This window comes from Sceloporus occidentalis, unplaced genomic scaffold (genome assembly GCF_023333645.1).
Source record: "Sceloporus occidentalis isolate IW3139 unplaced genomic scaffold, rSceOcc1.0.p SCAF_2, whole genome shotgun sequence".
Classification (NCBI taxonomy): domain Eukaryota; kingdom Metazoa; phylum Chordata; class Lepidosauria; order Squamata; family Phrynosomatidae; genus Sceloporus; species Sceloporus occidentalis.
The window spans coordinates 124687734-124698426 of NW_028316982.1; the positions used below are offsets into that span (position 1 = coordinate 124687734).

Genomic DNA, 10693 nt, shown 5'->3' on the forward strand with positions numbered 1-10693 from the left:
CAAGGACAGCAACATTCGTCACATAGTCAGCCAGTGTATATTTAGAATTGTGCGTAAACAGTGCTGATGAAAGCATTCAAGGAGTCGTAGGTGTTGGCGATAGGTGACCCATCTAGCCAGAGAGAGAGAGGGAATCCCAGTGTGGTATAGTGGTTTGAGTGTTGGGTTATGAATCAGGAGACCAAGGTTCGATTCCCAGCTCATCCATGAAACTCACAGGGTAATCTTGGGCAATGGCAAACCTCCTCTGAACAAATCTTGCCATGAAAATTCCTTGGCTTTAGGGTTACCTAAAGCCAAGTTGGAAATGACATCAAGGCGCGCGCGCACACACACACACAGAGTTTGTGTGTGTATACCAGGTATGTCAGCCTCTTGGCTCTATATGTGTGTAAGCCCCATTCCAACAGAACCCCACTATTATAAGGATGGACTTGGATGTCAGAGTAAATTAAAAAGATAAAGGTTTCCCCTTTGACATGATTCCTCCGCATCTTGCCCTGTGAATCAGATAACAATCACTCTCAAGGGCCTCTTGTGGATCTGTACCTTTTTGCCATCAGTGAATAAATTGTTGGCAAAAATAATAACAGTGATCTAGTGAGAATACCACTGGAAATATCTGTGCATGACAAACTGCTAATTACTGTATATTGTTCTTGTTCTTTTACTGTACTAACCAGGAAGGTTATTGTTTTGCACCTTCAGGTTGTTTCTGATTTATAGTGACCCAAAGGCAAACTTATCATGGGGTTTTCTTCCTAATTGCCTTCACATGAGAGTTGCCATTGCCATCCTCTGAGGCTGAGAGAATGTGACTTGCCCAAGGTCACCCAGTGGGTTGACATGGCTGAGCTGGGATTTGAACCCTGGCTCAAACTACCACACCATGCCAGGATGGTACATGTCCACTTCACATGGTTTCCCTCTCCCTATCAATTCCCACAGCAACTAGGTTAAGATAGCTTTGCTCAGTTAGCAGCAATAGCAACAGCAATAGCAAGTACATTTCTATACTGCTTATCAGTGCACTTAAGCTTTGCTCAGTTAGCAGCAATAGCAACAGCAATAGCAAGTACATTTCTATACTACTTATCAGTGCACTTAAGCACTCCCTAAGCGATTTACAAATTGTAAGCTAATTGCCCCCAACAATCTGGGTACTCATTTTAGCACCCTCGGAAGGATGCAAGGCTGAGTCGAGCTTGAGCCCTTTTGCTGGTATTGAACTCGCAACCTTATGGTCTGTGAGTGAGTGGCTGCAGTACAAACATTTAACCACTGTGCCAACAGAGCTCCTAATTGTTCCACCAGGGTTCCAGCAGAGGTTTGAACTTGTATCTTACAGTTCAAAGTCCAGCACAATAAACAACACTGTATATTGGTTCTATCTGGGATCAATTATAACTTTAGGAAAGGGCATAGTGGTTGGAAAAACAGTGGAAGGGGAAAAGGCAACAATCCATGTGTCTAATTTGTACTATTAAAATTCAAATAGGATTAATCTGTTTGCTTATAATTTGCATAACATGCAAATTAGGTGCCCAGGTTTGTGGAAGAGGGCAACCCTATTCATATACATAGGTTCTTGTCGGCAAGAATAGGAAGCGTGCCTTGAATCTGGACTGGACCGGAGGTGGCCCTGGGCAACTGCACTGCAGAAATAATCTGGTTCGACAGCACTTTTAACTATCCTGGCTCAATGCTATGGAATTCTGGGAAAGCTTTGGTGTCACAATCAACTACAATTCCAAGAATTCCTTAGCACTGAGCCAGTGGAGTTAAAGTGGTATCAAACCGGATTATTTCTGCCGTGCGGATGAGGCAAGAAGCCCTCTTCCTATCCTCTGAGTCCCTTATCCATCCTTTCTGCTGTTCAGAAGACGTTACCACACAAAAGCTAAAGGCCCAAAACACACTGCAGAAACAATCAATCCACTTTGAGATTGCTTTAACTGCCATGGCTCAATGCTAGGGAATTCTGGGAACTGTAGTTTTGGGAGTCATTTAGCCTTCTCTGTCAGAGAAAAGTCAGGTGCCACAGTAAGCTAAAGTTCCCAGGATTCCCTTGCACTGAGCCAGGGCAGTTAAAGCGGTCTCAAACTGAGATTACATATCTGTGCAGTGTGTTTTGGACCATGCTTCTTCGCTACACTTGAAATGGAGAGCATTTTGGAATTCCTCCTAGACATGGGGCTGGGAAATATTATTATTATTATTGTTATTATTTATAAATATTCATTTATTTTTAAATTATATCTATACTGGAGAGTGCGTGCTGGAAAAGGAGGACTACATAAGCAGCCTCCTAGGCTTCCCAGCTCTGCCACAAAACAGCACAAACTAGATGGCTGCACTACCCACTTATAGTGCTGCTATTCCACTTTTACTGCCTTCTCCTGTTGCATTCTGGGGTTTGTAGTTTAAGCAGGGGCCTTGAGAGAACCCACAGCCAGAGAGCTCTTAGCCCCACTGGACTACAAACCCCAGGAGGCAGCCATAGCAGCACTATAAGAGTGGAGTGCGGGGATGTACAAAAGGGCGTCCAAAGAGCAGGCCCCTGTTATCTCCGCCATAGAACCAGAGCAGGCGGCCTGGGCCTGTCTCTGAGGCGGGGAAGGAAGAAGCACCGCCCGCCGCCCTCCCCACTCCAGGGTCAGGCTCCTCCTGGCTTCCGCCCGCCAGGCCCTGCGAGGAGGAGGAGGAGGAGGAAGGCAGCCATGTCTCTCAGGGCAGCAGCTCGGGGGGCCCTGCGGCCTTGGGCCCTGCTGCTGAGGGAGCGGGGATGGAAGGCGGCGGCGGCGGCTCCAGCGGGCTCTCGTGCGGGTCAGTGAGTGGCCGTGGTTGCTGTTGCTCAGGGACCAGGAGGAGGAGGAGGAGGAGGAGGAGGAGGGCTTGCCAGCCGCTGGGGTCACCTTGGCTGCATCCACACTGGAGAAATAACCCGCTTTGGCACTGCTTTAAGTGTCTTGGCTCAAGGCTATGGCATTCTGGGAATAACATTGCCTTGAGCCACAAGAAGAGTTACAGCGGGGCCAAATCGGGTTATTTCTGCAGTGTGGATGCAGACATAGAAGAGCTGGAAGACTTTCCCAAGGGCCATCCAGTCCAACCCCATTCTGCCATGCAGGAACTCTCTATCAAAGCATCTCCATTGACAGATGGCCATCCAGCCTCTGCTTAAAGACCTCCAAGGAATCATAGAGATGGAAGAGACCCCAAGGAGGACCCTGATCCAGTCCAACCCCATTCTGCCATACAGGAAAACTCTATCAAAGCATCTCCATTGACAGATGGCCATCCAGCCTCTGCTTAAAGACCTCCAAGGAATCATAGAGATGGAAGAGACCCCAAGGAGGACCCTGATCCAGTCCAACCCCATTCTGCCATGCAGGAACTCTCTATCAAAACATATCCATTGACAGATGGCCATCCAGCCTCTGCTTAAAGACCTCCAAGGAAGGAGACTCCACCACCCTCCGAGGGAGTTTGTTCCACTGTCAAACAGCTCTTACTGTCAGGAGGCTCCTCCTAATGTTGAGGTGGAAGCTCTTTTCCTGCAGCTTGCATCCATTGTTTCAGGTCCTGTTCTCTGGGGCAGCAGAAAACAAGCTTGCTCCCTCCACAATATGACATCCTTTCAAATATGATAGCCCTGTTTAAATATCTTAACCTTCTCTTCTCCAGGCCAAACATCCCCAGCTCCCTAAGGCGTTCCTCATAGGGCATGGTTTCCAGACCCTTCACCATTTTGGTCTCCCTCCTTTGGACACGCTCCAGTTTCTCCACATCCTTTTTGAATTGTGGTGCCCAGAACTGGACACAGTATTCCAGGTGGAATAGAGCAGAATAAAGTGGCACTGCCACTTCCCTTGATCTAGAGGGCTATGTGTCCAGATTTCTGCTCATGCTGATCCTTGTTAATTGCAGGAATCTGGACTGAGGCTAGGGCTGTCTCTGGTCTTCTAGCTGAAAACTCATGAGCCCTCTCCTTCCCCAGTGTTGATATAGGCCAGTGATGGCGAACCTATGGCACGCGTGCCAGAGGCGGCACTCAGAGCCTTCTCTGTGGGCACATGCGCCATCGTCCCAGCACAGAGTCTGCCAGAGTTTGTTACTAGAAAGCCAGAGGGACATTTCCAATAAATAAGTGGGCTTTGGGTTGCAGTTTGGGCACTCGGCCTCGAAAAGGTTCACCATCACTGATGTAGGCCTTCCTGTATCATGTGTTGATTTTGTTACCAGTATTTCTGTGTTGCCTTTCAGGGCAAAAGCTTTCATGGGGTGGATCACTTACAATAGTATTAAAACTGCAATACAAGTGAATTAAAGTAAGGTTTTCAAACTAAAATAGCCCATTACAATTGCAACCTGCTCCATAACTTTAGATTCCACTGAGGTAAATGGAGACATGTTATGTAGGTCTGACAAAACATTAGATGATGCTGAAGGTTAGACTAGAGAGTGAAGGAAATAAGGCCATTGTCAGTGACAAACCTGTGTCAAACATCGTAGCGAGTTTTCCCCTGCTGAAGTTTCTGAAGTTGTCAACTCAAAAGTTTCAAGTCAACCCAAAATAAATATGTCCTTTGCCCCCACAACCCTATATTGTTCTTTCAGTGAGTAATCTGTACTTTAGTGTTGTATCTCCTGCATTCTCTTTGGGTTTAATAGAGGGCCTTCTCTGTGGTGTTCCTATACAGTACAGTGGAATTTTGCTGTGAGAAGCTAGACTGAAATGTTCTCCTTCCATTGTTGGGCATTATTTTATTTGGGCAGGCTTTTGGCAATTGCCTGGCAGCTGAGAAATGATATTTTAATGGAATGATGCCTGGGGTTCGGTTTGCATACCTTTAACATGCCTTTAACTTGAAAATGTTGGAATACTGCAATTGTCTTTTTTATCTTTTTGTGATTTTGTTTGCTTTTATCTGTACAGTTGTCCCAACATATTCACTAGGTTTAGGGGAGCAAGACCCCCGTGAATATGGAAAAACCACAAATAACAAAAACACTGTTTTTACCTGAGAGGACACCTCTCTAGGAATCTCTAGATCCTCCAGTGCAACTCTGTGGTCAATGTCCAACATACACTGACCATAGAATGGCACTGGAGTAGCTACAAATGGTCTTTCAGTGCAACTTTCAGTTAAAGTTGACCACAGAGTTGCACCTAGACAGTCCTAGAGAGAACATATTAATGAAATCTGTGAATAATCAAAGCCACAAATATGGAGGGATGACTGTACTTTCACTCTTGTTGTGGGCCACCTTGAGCCACAATCCTAAAAGAAATGTGGGCTGTAGGTCAGATAAATAAATGTTTCTGCCTCCAGCTTCAGACGTGCCCAGAGACATGCTTCCTGGGCCTTATCCCAAGACACCAGAGGAAAGGGCAGCTGCTGCACGAAAGTACAACATGAGGGTGGAAGACTATGAGCCATATCCAGATGATGGCATGGGGTGAGTTCTGCTTCCGAAATAGTGAGAATGGTGTGAGATGGGGTTGTAAATGCTGTCTACCTCCTATGGCATAATCATAGAGTTGGAAGAGACCCCAAGAGCCATCCAGTCCAACCCCCTGCCATGCAGGAACTCTCACTCAAAGCATCCCCGGCAGATGGCCATCCAACCTCTTTTTAAAGACCTCTAAGGAAGGAGGCTCCACTACACCCCAAGGAAGTGTATTCCACTGTCGAACGGCCCTTACTGTCAGAGAGTTCCTCCTAATGTTGAGGTGGAATCTCTTTTCCTGCAGCTTGGATCCATTGTTCTGGGTCCTGTTCTCTGGAGCAGCAGAAAACAAGCTTGCTCCCTCCTCAATATGACACCCCTTCAAATATTTAAACAGGGCTATCATATCACCTCTTAACCTTCCCTTCTCCAGGCTAAACAGCCCCAGTTCCCCGAGTCGTTCCTCATAGGGCATGGTTTCCAAACCTTTCACTATTTTAGTCACCCTCCTTTGGACACCCTCCAGTTTCTCAATATCTTTTTTGAATTGTGGTGTCCAATTCTAAATATAATATACATTTTCTTCTCTGACCCCAACAATAATAATAGTTTATTTCATGTTGAGCATTCGACATAGATTAAAAGTTTTTAAACCAAAAAGTAGTAAGGGCAACTTGGAAGAGGGTTGTTTTTTTTCCTTTCAGATTGTTTTTTAGTGTTCCCCGTCTGTCCCAAAACACTTAATTCGAGGACTCTTAGTGTGTAGGAATTAGTAAACTGAAGAGAAGAATTGAAAGAGATTGAATTGTAAGGGACGGAAGAGAAGAAACAAGGGAATGGTTTTGAATGGCGTTGGTGAGAGAAATAACCCAGTTTGTTTTTCAAATATTCAGGTAGCTGGTTCCTACTTTCCAAACCTCCAAATGATGTGAAGTGAGAGAGTAAAATCATGAGTTGAAATTTTCACTTAAGGTTTTTAGTATTGTAATGTGAATTTAAAATTAGCATAATTGTTTAGAATGTCCCCCTTTCAATATTAATGTAGATGGTTTAGATTTTAACACTTATTAACAATGAACTCATTAACCTTTTGTCATTAACTTTTCCATTTTGGGGGCTGGGCAGGGCCCAAGGAACTCACAGTAAAAACAGGGTCCTTCTAGAATTCATTTCAGGATCTTGCTAGTTGCCAAATGTTGCTTAGTGATTATTCCAATATATGTTAAAACCACATTTAGAATTAAAACATGAATCCATGTTTCCATGACAAGTAGGAGTATTTGGACTTGAAATGAAAGCAAGAACGTGGCCTAACAGTTGCTGTCCTGTGTGTAGAGAGAGAAACATAAAACTGTCTATCTTTGTGTTACAGTTAGGTTGTCTTTTACCGTGTGGATTTAAAATGAACAACAGTGAATTGGATTTACTTCCACTAAGCAGTAACATGTTCTTTGAACAGGAATGGTATATTTTCTTAGTGTATGCTATTTCCTGCTGAACTTGCTGTCTTGACGAAAAAAGGTTTGAACATGTAAACTATCTTTGTCCAGACGTTAGGTTTGAACATGTAAACTATCTTTGCCCAGACATGAATATAATAATTATTATTTCCACTTTGTAAATGAAGTATTATATCAAATCTTCGATAGTTTCCAGATGGGCAAACTACTTCAATTACTTTTATTTTCTTTTACTGGAACATAGTTCTTTACTATTTGGTCTTGCTCTTGTACAAATTTTCATGGTAAACATCTTGTATTTCCTACAGTTACGGTGATTATCCCAAACTCCCTGACCGATCCCAACAAGAGAGAGATCCATGGTATGATTGGGACCATTCTGACCTGAGGCGTAACCATGGAGAGACAGTAAGGATGCTGTTTTTTCTCAGTGTTTCTACTATTTCAGTTTGGAATCCTGATGCACACGTACAAAAATGATAATCCATGGCAAATCTGGTGTCCAAGTGTGTTTGAATGTGATTGAATTCTGCTGAATTCCAGAATTGATAGTACCAAGCTCAATAAATCTTTCCATGCATGTAACATTCATCACCCACCCTAGTTTGTCAGAATACTTGTCACAGTACATCACCATTCAGATCACCATTTTCATTTGGAAATGGATGAATTGTTGGTATTAAATACAGCTGCTATATTTTCAGTTGCCTGGTTAATAGACTGCAGTTTTTGTGTATATTGTTGTCATGTGCCTTTAAGTTAAAACTGTCCTATGGTGATTCAATCGTTGGGTTTTCTTGGCAAGATTTATTCGAGGAGGTTTACTATTGCTTTCCTCTAAGGTTGAGGTCTCTGTAGGTGAGCAAAGATTCAAACTGGGGTCTCCTGGGGTCCTAATCCAATATTCAAAACCACTACACAATACTGACTCCTTTCTGTGGCAATCCATGGAAGAATGGATCTTTTAAAGTTAGCACCAAAAAAAGAGAACCCAAACAATTACTGCCTATTCATCTTGATATCAATACCAGGGAAAAATCTGTGGCAGATCATTAAACAGTCTATCTGTTCCTTGGAAAGGAATGCTATGATCACTAAAACTCAACGTGGGTTTCTCAAAAACAAGACATACCAGACTCTCTCTCTCTCTCTCTCTGATACAATTATAAGCTCTGTAGATGTGAGGAATGCTGTGGATGTAGGGTATGTTGATTTCATTAAACTTCTGACAGGGGTCCAAAAAACTGCAGAAATAATCCAGATTGAGACTGCTTTAACTGCCCTGTCTCAATTACAGGGAATCCTCTGAATTGTAGTTTATTGTGGCACCAGGTATCACAAAACTACAGTTCCCAGAATTCCCTAGCATTTAACCAGGGCAGTTGAAGTGACAACCTAGTAAAATGTGGGCTAGACAATACAACTGTGAGGTGGATTTGTAGCTGGTTGACCATCAAACCCAAAGGGTGCTTACCAATGGCTCCCTGTCCTTCTGGAAAGGGCTCTATCCTGGGCCCGGTGCTGTTCAAGAGAGCATGCTTATTAGATTTGCAGATGACACCAAATTAGTGGTGATAGCTAATATTCCAAAGGACAGGATCAAAATTCAAAATACCCTTAACAAATTAGAGAGCTAGGCCAAAACTTAACAAAATGGATTTCAAAAGAAAGAAAAAATGTACTACACTCAGGGAGAAAAAAATGAAATGCAGAGATATTGGTGGACTCTCCTTTGGGGTTTTTAAAACATATTAGTCATGAAATGTATATGAGGTCCTCTCCAGTGTTCACTCATACCTGTAACAACCCTAAGAGAAGTCATATCTGTGATCAACATGTAACAGTATCTCTCCCTGTCATCTTTCAACCAGATGCACTGGGATTTTGATATGTATGTTCGGACACGAGTTGACACATCTCCGACAGTCTTATCCTGGCATACGATGCGCAATTATCTCTTTGGCTTTATTGGCTTCATGCTTGTCATGTTTGGTCTTGGAGAGTTATATCCGTCCTATCAGCCTGTGGTGAGTTCTTAGTTGGGATTTAGTCAGGAATTTCTGAGTTCAGGCTTAGTCTCAAATGCCTCATGTAATTCTGCATCTCAAAACATCATATTTGTCCGCTCAATTGCATTTTTGAAGCCTTAGTAGAGTGTTTCTCAGGTTCTGGAATCACAAACAGTGACATCGCCAAGACTGGGTTGGGATACTTTTCTTTTTCTGCCCATATAACCGGGAAGCAGTGTGGAAACAACTACATTGGCTGCAGTGGGATCAGTGGCAGGCAGGATGAGAATAAAGCCTCTGTCTTCTCCCAAAAAGTGTATTCAAGGGTAGTCATGTTGGCCATGCAGTAAAATACAACAAAATCCACAAAATGAGCTTAGTATCTCTGTTCTGTGGATTTTGGATTTTATTATTATTATTATTATTATTATTATTATTATTATTATGCTTTATTTATATAGCACTGTAGATTTACACAGCACTGTACATACAAACAATAAAATAGATAAAAGTAAAGCTGCCCATGGTGTACAGTTGTTGTATTTTTCTTCTTCCAGTTATCCCAATAAAGATTGCTGTCCCTGTGCTGCTAATAACAGCATGAGAACAGCAGCCTAATGGCTGAGCAGCTGGGGAAATGGGTAAGATACCTTTGGTGGCTTAACTGTTTTCTATAGAAATGGGGTTCCCACCTCCCCTATCTTAAAACAGCCAATACTCATCTTCCTTATGTAAAAAAAAAATAATAACTGATAAATATGGCGTGTGTTGATGGCAATCTTGGACAAGTTCATTTTTAGGATGTGGGTGTATTGTGGAAAGGGATTTGTTTGACTTCTGTTCTGAGATTCTGTACTCTAAATTAAGTATGCAGTTAGTTCATCTTTGTTGTTTTATGTCTGCATTTCCCTACAGGGACCAAAGCAATATCCCTACAACAACCTGTACCTGGAGCGAGGTGGAGATCCCAATCAGACTCCACCAGAAGTAAAGAACTATGAGATTTGAGAGCATTGGACCTGCAACACCTTTTCGTCCTCTCTATTTGCACAACTAATTATTGGGCATAACTCTTGCTTCTTTAAATAATGGGATTAGCAAAGTCTTGCTTTCATATCCCTAATATCAATGAGGATGCTTTATGTTGGGCTGTGTGGAAGTTATTGTTGTTCTTCACCATCTTAAAAAGGAGTTTTATTCACATACAGCCAGCCTTGCCCTAAGACCAATTGCTAATTCCAACTAGAGTGGATCTCCTGAATCAACCACTAGCTGGTAACTCAGCATGTATGTGTAGTTCATTAATTCTTTGGATCTGTTCTAGCTGGGACAAGCAACTGAATTTAGGTCCTTGTTTCCTGCAAAACTAGTTCATATGAAATCAGTACGTGGAGTGTGGTACATATAAGATTTTTCTTGCATAAGAAAAAAGGCAAATAAACAGAAATATCCATACAAATGTGTTGCATACTTAGTAGATGTTAGTGGGCCAGTTGGTTCTTGTTAGTCATAGAAGTATATATGAAGGAGAAGCCGAGAAGCCCAAGTTTACAGTTTTTGCCCTAACATCCAGGGGATTCCACTAGATTGGTCAATTAAGAGCGGTGTGTTTTTGTTTCAATTTTACCACTGAAACTACACTGATATTAATACTGTGTACAACTAATAATATTGTGGAAGTGGAAAAGGAAAATCAAAATGACCAAGAAACCAGAATGACTGCCTCATGAGGAAAGGTCTGTGTTTCTTAAATTTAGAGGAAAATTAATA

The 10693-nt window shown here is 42.6% G+C and overlaps 1 protein-coding gene across 1 annotated transcript; it reads left to right on the top strand.

Annotated features, from left to right (window-relative positions):
* Positions 1-2604: 2604 nt before the first annotated feature.
* Positions 2605-10382, top strand: LOC149318976 (NADH dehydrogenase [ubiquinone] 1 beta subcomplex subunit 8, mitochondrial-like). Its single transcript, XM_089510855.1, has 5 exons — positions 2605-2826; positions 5337-5463; positions 7223-7322; positions 8786-8941; positions 9839-10382. Exons 1-5 carry the CDS (start codon positions 2721-2723, stop codon positions 9929-9931), a joined length of 582 nt encoding a protein of 193 aa, XP_089366981.1. The 5' UTR covers positions 2605-2720; the 3' UTR covers positions 9932-10382.
* Positions 10383-10693: the final 311 nt, after the last annotated feature.